The sequence below is a fragment of the Accipiter gentilis genome, chromosome 7, assembly GCF_929443795.1.
Source record: "Accipiter gentilis chromosome 7, bAccGen1.1, whole genome shotgun sequence".
Taxonomy (NCBI): Eukaryota; Metazoa; Chordata; class Aves; order Accipitriformes; family Accipitridae; genus Astur; species Astur gentilis.
The window spans coordinates 21,034,436-21,047,697 of record NC_064886.1 but is presented as its reverse complement, the minus strand read 5'-3'; the positions used below and the strand labels follow the sequence as shown (position 1 = coordinate 21,047,697).

Below are 13,262 nucleotides of genomic sequence, written 5' to 3'. Positions count from 1 at the left end.
CAGTTTCCACAAGAGGGCACCGGCACGACACCGACGGGGCCGCACCGGCGTCCCCGAGCAGCGCCCGGCCGGCCCCTTCCCACCAGCCCAAAGGCCCGGGGATGGGCTCTCGCCCTGGGGTTTCGTCTTGCAGAAGAAAAGCCGATGATGTCCATCTCCCAGAAGAGCTCCCTGCAAAGGCTGGGAGGGGGGAGATCTCAGGTCTGGAGCCCTGGCTCACCAAGACGTTTGCTATCGCAGAAAGAAACCCCTTTTGCTCCCAAAGGCGATCTTCTGGAATAGCTCTGCTAAAACCAAGGGGCTGCTGGGAGGGGGACGGGCCTTCCCCGGTGGGTGCGGAGGGGCACCCACCGTCACCCATCTCCTCCAACCTCTGTGTCCCCGTGCACAGCCCAGGCAGGGAGCACGAACCCTCGGGAGCTGCTCCTCTGGGGAAATGGCTTCATCCAGAGGGTGCTGTTGGGCTCCTGGCAAACCCTGATGCAGGGAAAGACCCAGTTGGAAAGAGATAGACCAGTGAAAGTACACCCCCCAGTAACAGAAACTGGATGAGAAGAGCTGGCCCAGCTCAGCAGGTGGGCTTTGCAGAGCAGATCCACGGCACACACACCTACCCCAACCCCGGGGTCAGCCAGCAGACCTGTAAGTGTCCAGAAGGCAGAAGTCACTCCAGGGCATCACCGGGGAGAGCTGCAAACTGCCACCGGCACCTGTACAGCAGCATTCGCATTCATACCGCAACTGCGAGCAAATACATCAAGGGCTTCTTCCTCTACTACGCGACCCTCCGCTCTGCCGTGAGGAATAGAGCAGCTCTTAAGAGCCGAATGCTGCCAAGTGCTGATCCAGCAACCAGCTCTCCCATGGATCCCCTTGAGCTGTACCTAACCCCGGTGAGCTGCAGCGATGGTCAAAGGAGGGGACCCCACCAAAGCCACCCAACTCCAGACTGGACTGGATACCCTTCACAAAGCAAAGCCTTTGAGGATTAAGAGACCTGGTGCTCAGAGCTCAGGTCACCTTTCAGTGAGCAATGAGGTTGCTTGGTCAACAACTACATCTCATGCCTCAGAGTCCGGCAGATTAGGCACTTGGTGCTCCGGGTTTTAGTTAGAGAAAGAGAATTTTAGTATCTTCTTGGGTGAGTTTTTTAACCCAGGAGAGTTTGCAGAAGACTACTCAAATCACTGTTGCCCAGTTCACCACCCATATGGGACCCTAGAGCATGACAGCCGATTTCCTCTAGGTTATCCTGATCTTGCTGGACACTGAGTGAGTGCGTACCAAAGCACGAGGTGTATTAGGAATGCCAAAACAGCAACAGATTGTCTGATGGGACTGTCATTCTGTCATGAAATATGACATGCATCCAGCCCGGGAGGAAGAACTGGATTGCTGTACACTTTAGTGCTGGCTGAGGCCATGCAAGATTATTCCTTGGTTCGGAGTCTCATTGATCAGACCTGGAGGATACATTTCTGCAGCATAAACAAAATGTGGCAGAAGTCCCAAACCACCTACCTTCCTTTAGCTGTGCCTCGTTATAAAAAACATGTTGCCATTTCACAGGCGTGTCTATGAGGGATTTCCCTTTTGTGAACCCAATTTCCTCTAGCTTTTGAACAAAAATGCATCTCTGACATGAAGGATGCAAAGGTAGAGACAGCATGGCTCGGTAGGGAGCAACGGGGAATTTGCCAAGCAATAACAAAATGGAGAACAAACAAGAAAAATAAAAGCCAGTTTAATACAGAGAATTTATCAAAGGAGCAAAGATGCTTCTTGAGCAGCATCACCGACTGCCCTTCTGCTGGCGGACGTGCCAGAGGGACACTGTGAGCACAAAGAAGGAATAGCAACGACAAAGTAAATATAAGTAACAAGGTGGGAACAAGCCTACGGGTGGGTGGGAGCTCCCTATGCTCCCCACCACCTGCCTTGTCAAAGGCACAGCCTCGACCAAGCACCACCTAGCACATAACTAATGTTGAGTGGATGTAATATCTCCGCAGGAGATCTCATATAGTGGGCTCAAGAAAAACAAGAGAGACCGCTTTGTTTTTCCTCTTGTTCAGTGATAAACAAGACCTGACATCCTTTCCCAAAGGCCGAATACATCAGCTCCAGAGCTTACAGGTAATTAGACCTGGAGTTGTGGTGGGGTTGTCTCTAGCAGTCATGGTACCATTTTGCTCCTTGTACTTTCCTTGAGATTCTATAACCAAACTACCCAGGAGCTACAGTAAGACAAAAGGAGCATTTTCTTGTGTTACACCCTTCAGCCAAGCAGACCTCCAAGTTTTTGGTAATTACATAGGCCTTTGAGAAGGCACTGCCTCCTGGGTGCTGGGGAAGAGCCCAGCAGAGCCACCCAGCAGCTCAGGGCACTAGGAGTCACAGCTTCGACTTTGAGGGAAACATGAAAATCCATCTCCTAAGACATACTTCAGCCACAATATCAGCAGTAGTACTTCGGCATGTGACAACTTCTCACCGAGAAAAGCAAATCTTCACGAAGGGTTGACTGATGCGTAGACAGTCAAAGCCTGAGAACAAGCAGTATAGCCTATAACTCACAGTATTTTGGAAAGTCTACAGCTACCAATCAAGTGCACGCTTCCTCAGATGAGTGTTTCCAGGCTTTCCTCTCAAAAGTGATCTCATGGGAACCCCTTCCTCACACATTGGTCTTTTCCATCTTTTTATCCCATTCAGGTCCCCTCCAGGGTTCAGTTGCTCACTTGGTCCCAGCACCACTCTCAGATCTGCTTCTTCAACCTCAAAAAAGCCTCGAACAGCGAGATCCCCACAGTCTGGCAACAGCCCGTGCAGTTTCCTTTTGATGTCTTGGTAGTCTGCCATCTCCAGCAAGGCGCATTTGATGGGAATGGGAAAAATCCAGAGCTGGGTGCTTTGGGATGGGAGCCCGGGGGAAGGTTATGTATGGAGGTTAAATGCCGCCACCATGGTGTAGGACAGGCAACCTCCGCAAATGAAGATAAACCTGTGGATGAAGCAGTCCAGACCTCTTACCACCCACTTGTATTTTGGATGAGGGAACCTTTTGTCCTGCATCCTTAAAGAAGGACGTGTGTAGCGGGCTGTGTAGGACACACTTGAATTGCAGAGCAAACCCAGGACGCAACGGCAGCACGTGGGCTGTCGGGCTATCTTCAGCAGCTGGGAGCTGAACCACAGGAGATGCCAGTTGGGGTTTGTTAAATGACAAGACGATATAATCCAAACATGTCCATCACCTTCAGCAAGGACCCTGTGACACAGGTAAAATTGCTTTTGTTCACCCAAAAGATCAATATTGTCAGGATGAAATAATACGTCAGCTGGTGTGAAGAATGCCACCTGACCACTGACAGTCAACAGGTAGAAACTCCCTCTTAAAAAAATAATATTAAAAAAATAATCCTGAATATACTGCTGGTTTCCAAATCACCGTATTCGCACCGTTCTCACTAGGAGCTGTAGATCATCTCCAGATTTCTTGGAAGAATGATTTTCTGTGCACATGGTTTATTCTGATGCAGGAAATTCCTCAGATTTAATCGGGATTTTTCCTATTAAATCATCATGGCTAATCAAACTGCCAGAGTTTCATCTGAAGACCACACTCCTCGGTGAATGTCAGCATTTACTCCACGTCAGTCACATCAGGACTTTCCTCTGAACAAATCCATTGTCAAAGGCAGTTTCTCATTACACTCATCTAAAACTCTCCGGTCCTTCAGCAGCTTCTTCCCCTCGCCCCCACACGTCTGCTTTGTTTTGCACTGGATTTAACTTTGCATATGTGGTTTGGTGTGGATTTTTTTAATATAACATCAAATCTCTTAATTCTCTGACCCAGAAATCAGAGAAAATCCTCATAAAAATCTGGGACAAAGAAGACGCAGCTGTACACGCACACCAGCAAGAGCTTCCGAAACTCCCAAATCTACCCATTTAAAGTGATTTTGATTAAAGAAAGCATTTTGAGAACTGTTGCTGTCAGATCTTGGGTTATTTTGAAAGCAAATCCTTGGCTTTCAAGTGCAGCTCTACTCTGAACAAGAGACTTTAAAGAGCGATGACGCGGTGGCCCAGGTTTACCATCAGCTGGCGATTCGCACCCCAGATACGAGGGCTTTTCCCTCCCACGTTGTCGCCTCCACAAGGCCAGCTAGGACGCGAGACCCACGCAGGGTACACGCCTGCTCCCACAGCATCCAGAAATAAAGGTTCCCTCAGCCGCAGCGTGACCTTTCCCAGAGCCGCACAGCCCATTGCTGCAGCACTTTTGCCAATGAGTAAATAATGAGAAATTAGTACACGGCCCCGGCGATGAGTCAGAGCAAGCTGCCGCCGGCACTAATGAACCTGCAGGGACAAAACAGGGTGTCAGAGACATCCAAGCCCCCCGGTTTCACGGCGGCATCACCCACGTCACCCCCGTGTCCTCAGTGGGACCGATGCGTGTGGTCCCACCGGTGAGTCACACCCGGTCACCAAACCAGGATCACCCCGTCCGATGCCAGGCAGGGGACGGGAACGCGCTGCCTTTCGCGTTGCCTCTTGGCCAGTTTAATTTAATGAGGGAGAATAACGAAACATCGCAGGTTGAGTCAGGTGGGCGCACGCAGGCAGCGACCTCCCGTGTGAGAGCCCCAGGAGTTTTTAGGGGCAAAAGGAGGGTACAGAGGTAGAAGGGGGGGGAGGTGGGGGGGGTGGGTCCTGCCAGCCAGGAGCTTCTTCCACCCCCCAACGCTTTGCTGCAGTGCCCAAGGACGAAGAGTGAGGCCAAGGTGGGAGCTCACCCGCTCTGTCCCCAGCACCAAGCATGGGCAAGTGCCCAGTGGCAGCAGGGTCTCACCCGCCTGCTCTGAACCCTTCCTGAAGGCAGTCTCATTAAAGCGGGTAATTTAGCTTAACTACCCTGGGTAATTCACACGGCTGGGCCCACAACAGCAGCCAAGCAGGAGGAAATTGCATTACTGTATCTGGAGGTCTGGGGTGCTTAAATCTGAAAGGCAAGTAGCAGTTCAAACCAGCCAGGGCTTTAATACCAGATTAAATGCTTTCACAGGAGCCTGTCTATTTGAAAGCTTCCAGCCAGCCTTTTGTCAAGGCAATTTAGTTTACATTGTACTTTGGCTTCAAAAGGTACCTTAAAATGTAACCAGCACCATTTTTTTTTTTTTTTTTTTTTTTTTTTTTTTTTTTTTTTAACGTGGTAGCTTAACTTTCTTGGAGAGAATTCATAGACCTGGGATGGCCACTGCTCCATACGGGAAGGGAATGAAGTGCTTTAATGTCAGAGGGGGCGAGCAAAGCTCCTCTCTCCAATGCTGTTGGCCTGAATGCGTTATTGTTTAGGGAATCTATTGAGCATTTTGTCCTGAAAGACTTGCCATTTTAGAAGGCTGAATGAAGCTCCAACTGGGATTATCAATTTTTAATTTCCCCATTAGCAGAAACAGAAGGTTACGAGTCTGGTAGTTTCTGCTGATAGAGGGAACGGCCTATTTCCATACAAGGCTTTTACTTTAAGAGGGCTAATTATGCCAAGCCTTGAACCAGGAGGTAAGCCACGTCTCAGGGTCACCGTACCTGACCCCAGGTGCTTAAATACAGCAATTTAGGAGGGTTCCTGGCTTATCCTGGGGCAGGTGGGAGCGGGAGGGCGACTGGACCGGGCTGTGCAGCTGCACGTGGGCATCTGGCAGCGACAGCAGCGGGATGCTCCTGCCCTCCCGCAGGCAGGAAAAGCGCCCCCGAAACACCAAGGAGGAGCCCGTTCCCCAGGCCTGGGCTGGCTTCTGCTTTGAAATTCAGCACCTGGGAGATGCGGGGCACAGACTTGTAGGAAATTGCTGCTCCTCCTGCCCCTCCGCTCCCTGATGTGGGGACACAGAGGAACCTCTGTCTGATCCCCGGCCCACCGCAGCCAGCTGGGGGGGGGGGGGTGGGGGGGCCACAGCGTCACAGGGCTCTGTGCCACCCCGGTTCTCCCCACAAGTGCATCCTTGTCATTCAAATGAGAAGCCGCCACAAAGGCGAGGGCCCTGCCCTGAACAAAGAGCCGCTTGGGACGGCGGCAGAGGGGGATGCGGGTCCGGGTCCGTGGTCTCCACCGATGAATGCAAATGCTTCCATCCCCAGAGAGCAACTTCTCTGGGAACAACACAGACGGGCTTTGTGAGCGGGAGGCCGAGAGAGGCATCGAGAGAGGCGTCGCTCATACGCAAGCCCCCAGGAATGCCCAGCAAGCCCCAGCTGGAGAAACGCCTGGGGGGCATGCACAGACCTTCCCCGTCACCCCTGACCACGCAGTCAAGAAAAAGCAGCTCATGGCCTTTTTTTTGCACCCGCGCTCTTGCAACCAAACTAAAACTTCCCTGGGACTCCTGCATCCCTTGGCCACTGACGCCAGAGCCCACGTCCGCAAGGGATGATCTCGACGATGCCGCCACCACCCCCCCCCCACTGCCAACTCCCATCCTGCAACCTCAGTTCCAGGGCAAAGCATCTCCTTCGGGGCCAAACTCGCTCAGCCTTGGGCATCCGCCCATCCCCAAGCCACAGATTTTGCCTGGCACCCAGCGTCCCACCACACAGCTCCTGTACCCGCAGCGGGCAATAACGCAGCCCAGCGGGCAGGAGCTGCCTGCTTTGTTAAGCTCCTTCACAAACCTGCAGGTCTCCAGGTCAACACCTTCGGTGTACAGACTCCACCGCACCAGCTCTTCTGAAAAATAAAACTTGAAGGAAGACCTCCCTTCAGACCTGGTTCGAAGCCCAGCGAAGTGAGAGCTCTTATTACTCGGTTACTACTAACGTATATAAAGTTTTTGCTGCTCGCACCCCTGAGACGCTCAAGCCCAACAGCCATAAAAAGATGCAATTTGTGAATGCTGGGCACTGCGGTGAGGAGGGGTTGGGGGGTTTACTGTAAAGGCAGCGGTGCAAAATGCAAAGTAGTAAATCTCGAAAGCGATGTACTAAAATTCAAGGGAAACACTCAAGTCAAGCTCCGTTCCATCTGCTATTTTATGCTCTCTTTGTTAAAGCAGCTAATGGAGAACAATAAAAACATTAATAATCAAGCTAGATTTATAAACTGGGCAGGATATTCCACTAGTAATGAAATCTGGAGAATCATTCAATATTATATTGCTTTGGGCAGCACTCTAACAAGAACTGCCTTTGAATTATAGCCCTCTTTCGTTTTGCTGAACTTTAATTTGGCCCAGCATCACTGTTTCATTTAAAACAAACCCGTAGCAGGACTGGAGCAGAGGATGCGGTTTGGAGGCACAGTCCTGCTCGATGCTGAAGGCCTGTCGGCTGCAAGGGGGGACTATATGGGATGTAAAAGCTCTGTTGACATTGTGCTCTATTTACTGCAGAGAATTGCTGGATATAATTTTCAAAGGTTAGTGGAGCTTTCTATTGCCATGGTTTCATGCTTCCTAGTTTTCAAATATTTGGTTGAAATGCATCACAGATCTTTAATTTCTTAGTTGCTTCATAAAAGTGGATGTCAAATAATTCTTCTTAAAGCTCTGGTTTCCCACACAGTGCTATTTCCCTCACAAACACCTCTGAAAATACCTGGTGTTTTCTGCTCCCTGCTGCTCATTAGAGGGCATAAGCACAGACCTGCTTTACAGTCAACCCCTTCGTAATCCCACCAGCGCCGTCTGGAGCCAGAGAGATGTGTTTGCCCCAGCAAGCACACCCAGTGGAGGGGAGAAATCACCTGGACACCCGTCTGACATCCTCTACTCTCTACTTCCCAGCATAAATACAGCTTGGTCTTAACGTAGGACTCTCTAATCTCTTTCTTGTGCAGTTCACTTCTGCACCGTTATCACCGTTCCTGGCACCTTTTGCTTTGCGAGAGACTGCCACAGCTCTTCAGCATGGTTTTGAGCTACCTCTTAAATCCAGTCCGGGACAAAAAAAAGGTACCTTAACGCCTGAAAGTTGTCAGCGATAACTAATAAGCCCCCTCGAGTATTAACATTTCACCCGTAAAAGCTGAGTGCAGCATGTATGGTAGCAAGGGTAAAAGCAGGTCAAAGATGAAGTTTGAGTCAAATTGATTGGGGCAGAATACACCAAGTCGTGTGCTGTTTGCATGAAATATTAATTCCAGCTTTAACATTTGGTTATAGAGGAAAGCAAATGCACCATAATGCTGCAGATGTACCTTATTTTCCCCACATTTTCTATTCTGCTAGGAACCAACGGGGAACGATACGCTTTGTCCTTCCCGGCAGGTGTCTGAGCAGGAGCCTGCGAGCCAGAGCACGCGCTTGGCGGCCGAGCCTTGGCGGCGGAGGCAGCGTCCTGGCGCACTGCTCCGTGCGAGCCCCGCTCGTTAGATAACCCTGCCGTGCTGCAAATCCTCCCTCCCTCCCTCCCTCCTTCGCAGCAGCGCACAGGCAGCGTTTTCAAATTTGCTGAATTTCAGGGAATTTCTCCAAACTGGCGGGTCCGGCCCCAGGACTGCTCGCCCACGCCCAGCCACAGCCAGCTTCCCGACACCCGGGGTCTGACGTAGTCGTGGGGCTTTTCTGAGCTACGGCTGGTATCGGCTACAAGAAACTTTTCCTCCTCCAGGAGAAAAGCCTCCATCTCTCCCCTCTCGGAGGGGATGGCGTGAAGCTTTACAGACCCGCTGGCACGGTGACCTGGCAGGGACACGACCTAAGCCCTCGCTGCCTGCTAAAACCCGTCACCTCCCTGCAAACCGAGCGGGCACCTGCGAGCGGAGAAGCAGGACCACAAGGATGCCCACGTTGTGCGGACCACCGCAATGAAGTCGACCTGCCACCGGCGCAGAGCAGCCCCTAACACATCCCCGAGCGTGACCCAGTCCTCCGGGATCGCTCTTACTCCAAACGTGCCATTTCAGCCGGCTCGCTGGCCGGAGTTCTTGTGGCTCTGCTGCAGGCAGAGAGCCCTTGAGAGAGACCAGCCCTTTCTCAGTGCCTGAGAAATCACCATCCATGTGGGAAGGCTGGTGGGGCCATCACCCCGCGGATGCTGGGCTGAGGGAAAGTAGGACCACCGCACCGGGGTGCAGGGGGACACAGAGCACTTGGGGGGGGGGGGGGGGTATGCAATGGTTGCAAGGGGACATACCGTACACCGGGTGCAAGGCAGGGGGGACGTTGGCTTCAAAAGGGCTCCGTGCACTGGGTATGGGGCGGGGGGGGGGGGGGGTAAACTGGACCCTTCCGTGGCTCCGTGTGCAAGGAGAGGCACCGCGTAGGGAGCGCTGGGGGGGATGGAGCGGGCACCGGGTGTAAAGGGGCACCGAGCAGCGGGTACAAGCTGGAGGGCACTGGCTGCAAAGAGTGAGGGGGGAGGGCGGGGGGACACCGAGCAGCGGGGCGCTCCGGAGAGCGTTTCCAGCCGCCGGAGCTCGCCCAGCGACGCGGGGGCCGGCGGTGCCCGGAGGCGGAGGGGGTGTCGGGGGGGAGGACGGACACCCAGAGAGGCGGGTGCCGGGTGGGGTGGGAGCGGAGAGGACCCGGGGGGTGTCGCGGATAACTCACAACTCCCCGGGTGATGTCGTCCGCCGCGGGGGTCGGCGCCGCGGGCGCTTCTTGCCACGCCAACCACAGGGCGACCACGAGGAGCATCTCCCGGCGGCGGGCGCGGGGCCGGGCGGCGGGGCTCAGCATCCCCCCGAGCCCCGCACCTCCCGCCGCCCGCCCCGGCAGGGCCCGGCCCCGGCCCCGCGCTGGGCTCCGCCGGGCCGCCGGGCTCCGCGCCGCATCCGCGCTCCCGCCCCGGGCTGCGGGCGCTGCCGGGGAGGGAGGGAAGGAAAGAGGGAGGGTGGGAGAGAGGCGGGGGCGTGGGGGGGGGGGGGGGGGGGGAAATGCTCCCCGCCGCTCCGCGTTGCCGGCGAGGCTCCGCCGCCCGGCGGCTGCGGGTGCGCGGTCACATCGCCCGGTTCCCGCAGCCCGCGGGAGCGGGAAAGTTGCTTCAGGCGCCGCCGCGGAGCGGAGCTCGGCTGCGGCTGCTGCTGCCGCTACCGGGGCCGCCGGCGCTTCGCCGCTCCTGCCATGCACCCCTCTGCGCCCGGCCGGCGGAGCGCCCCGGTCAGCGGAGGAGGAGGAGGAGGAGGAGGAGGAGGAGGAAGGGATGCTAATGAGGGAGGCGGTGTCCCGGCTCCGGCGGGGAGGGGAGGGGGGCGCCGGCAGAGCGCGGTCTGGCCGCGGGGCTGCGCAGCGCCGAGCACCGGCGCCGCTCCCCGCCGCGGCTGGCAGGGGAGGGAGGGCTCAGACCCTGGGGGCAGGTTGGGGCCCCGCTCAGTTTCGGATCTGCCTCCGGCTGAAATGCCCCAGCGTTCCGCCACGCTTCTTTCTGAGCATCAAAATGTATTGAAGCACCTGTCTCATCCTCCGAGCCTTTTAAGGTGCCGTGGAAGAGACTGGGTGGTTGGTGCGTCTCGGACTGACATCCAGTTTCAGCAAGACAGACGTCTGGCTTGTCCCCATAAACAGCGTAATGGGATCCTACGGCCTCTGCAGCGCGTCCTCCCACGAGAGCTGTGAATCTGCCACATGCTCCGACAGGCCAGATGGCAGGGGACATCCTGACATCTCCAGCTCCTGCCAGGTCAGGATGAAAATGTACTTCATACTTCGCATCCGTGTTCCCCACTTCTTATTAGCACATTAATATACTCAACAGCTTCGGAAACGATCTTTAAAGTTGTTTTAAAACAGAAACTGTAAATGCACTCTCAGGGAAAAAAAAAAGATAAATAAGAAATGGAAATAATGAAGAATTGGCAGAGGTGAAGAATTGTTTCTAGATGCTGCTGGGGCAAAATTGTAATGGACGTTGATATGACACCTTCTGCACAAATAGATTAATTCAGCAATGAACTGTAGCTGCTTCTGGAGCTATTTAATATCAGGCAGGACTAGAGCAAAGCAGTGGAGGAGAAAAGAAGAAATCCGTGTCCAGAAGAAACTGGTTAATGAGAATTGACAGGGAGACCTCGCTTCCAGAACGCAGGCGAGTGCGTGTTACCCTGTGTCCCCATGAGCTGGGCTGAAATTACTGCTCCAACACCAGCAAAATCAGAGGGAAAACCCCTGGATTACAGGGCTCAGAGCCTCGTCAACTAGAGCTACCTGTTGTAGCTCAAGAGCTGTCATCTTGAGAGCTTCGCTCCTCTCTACAGCAAAGTTCAGTTTCTTAAAAAGCCCAGCAAAGCCTGGCCTCTGGTACCGCAGGTGCAGGAAAGGGAGTTCCAAAGTGCAGGAGTTCCCCATGTCCCTGCGCCTAGCAATAGGGCCGGCAGCTCTCCCTCACCATTTAATTTCACTTTGGAAAGATGTCCACAGCCACCTTCCCGCAAAGCCCCCGTCTCCCAGCGGGTGGTTCCCCCTCTCTGTACGTCCCTCTCGCCTTTGCAGGACTCGCTCCTCCTTTGTGCATCTCCTGCCGCCCCTGCCTCATCCCATCCATCCCGCAGCTGCCGCTCTCGGGAGAGAACTCTTTCTCGCTTCCGATAACTGTCACACCAGCCCCGATGAGACAAAGATTATTAATTGCTCTATTCCAGACTCCACTGCTCTGAGCAGAAAGCAGCGGCCACCCAACACCCCTTGACCTTTCCCGGGTTTTCCAGCAGAGAAGCGTTATCCCGGGCAGTCAGGCCAGCCCGACATTGCTTAGCAACATCACACGTAGTAATTTCCTGCTAAGCAGCTCCAGAATCTCTTATTAGAGATCATTTCTCTTGGCAGTTGGCATGACTGTGGGCAGATCAAAGCGGTCCTCGGGCGAGAGGCAGAGGCAGCACAGCCGCACAAGGCTGGGAGGAGCGCGCAGCAGCGACTCAAAATCCTGGAGTTTAGGACAAGCCTACAGCCCTCAGGGTCAGCAGCTTCTGCGGTAACAGCCCTGGCAGGGTGAAAACTGCCAGCACAAGTTCACTAACCTCAGTAAAGGACGTGAAATGTGTTTAGGGTTATCACTGACAACTACTTCAGCATCTGGAAATGCTTTCTAGGGCTCTTTTATGACTGCTCAGCACAAAAAAAGCCTCTCTCCCTCTACGTGGCACAGTTTGCACGCTAGCCTGGTCCCTGTGCTGGGCAGCCTGCAGCTCCAGGGCTTGGTCCTACACCATATCCACCGTGCCACCTCTCCTGCACTGGCCACATTTTCCTGTAGCAGCAAGGTTACCTCAGCTACCTTCCTCGTGTTTCTGGAAGATGTTGCACGCTTCACCCTGACCTTTAATCCCGTTTTGCAGATCAGGGCAACAAAGGATAAAAGTTCATCATGGGCAGCCTGTGAGCTGTTGGACCAAAGATAAAGTCTAAGCCCACTCCAGCTGGAAGAGTTTTGCTCTTAACTTCAAGGGGTCAAGATTTTAGGGCACATGCTACCATTTTATCTTCACCTCCTAGGTCATCCTCTCACAGCAGCACATCAGGGACAAAATTTTCACGGTTTCCATCAGGCCAGGTGTTTTAAGCAGATTGACAGCAGGGCAAATGGAAGATGCTGCTCCATGTCAAATGTACTTTAATCCTTTTAGATTCTTTCCTCTGGCATGAAATGTAAGAGCGTACCCACTTTTACCAAATGTAGAATATACTAAAACTTACCTATTGCAAGAGAATACTTTTCCCACAGCCATTTGTCACGTACATGTATTATACACAGGCAGAGGCTGTAATTGCAGAGTTTTGGGTGTTTGTAGAACATTTCACTGCAGCAGGCTCGACCCAAGCTGCCAGCTCCATCCTCCCACTGAGAAGCACCACGCAGAAGCCCAGCTTCCCACCAGCTCTCCTTTGCACAGCCTCCTGCCTCCAGCATACCAGGCAGGAGTTCACCCCAATTGGGATAGATCAGAGTCTGGTGGAGCAGATAGTCAGATAGCCGCAAGCAATTTAAAAAAAAAAAGAAAGAAAGAAAAAAAAAAAGGGTCTGGTATCATCTATTCCTGGTAACAACCACTGTTGGGGAGGACTATAATGTTAGGGTAGCTGCAGCTATTATAACGAGAGTGAGGACTCACAAGCAGCACTGCCCAAATTGAGATTTTTGAACCTCCTTTAGCACCAGTTGCTCTGTGGCAGGTGGGAACCGGTCCCCAGGAGATGAGCTTTTAACACTGAGCTCAGTTAGCAAGGGCTGGATGGACTCCCTGCTTTCTTGGAAGCGGGGTTGCTCACCTGCACAGGGGGATTTTTAGTTCCTGGGTGGTCAGGACAGTTCTGTCC

At 53.5% G+C, this 13,262-nt stretch overlaps 1 protein-coding gene across 1 annotated transcript in view; it reads right to left on the bottom strand.

Moving 5' to 3' along the window:
• MMP17 (matrix metallopeptidase 17) overlaps positions 1-10,102 on the bottom strand; it is a 67,974-nt gene extending 57,872 nt beyond the window's left edge. Inside the window, exon 1 of the mRNA XM_049806591.1 lies at positions 9,561-10,102. Within this exon, the coding sequence (XP_049662548.1) occupies positions 9,561-9,689 (129 nt within the window). The 5' untranslated portion in view covers positions 9,690-10,102. The remainder of the gene's footprint in view (positions 1-9,560) is intronic.
• Positions 10,103-13,262: the final 3,160 nt, after the last annotated feature.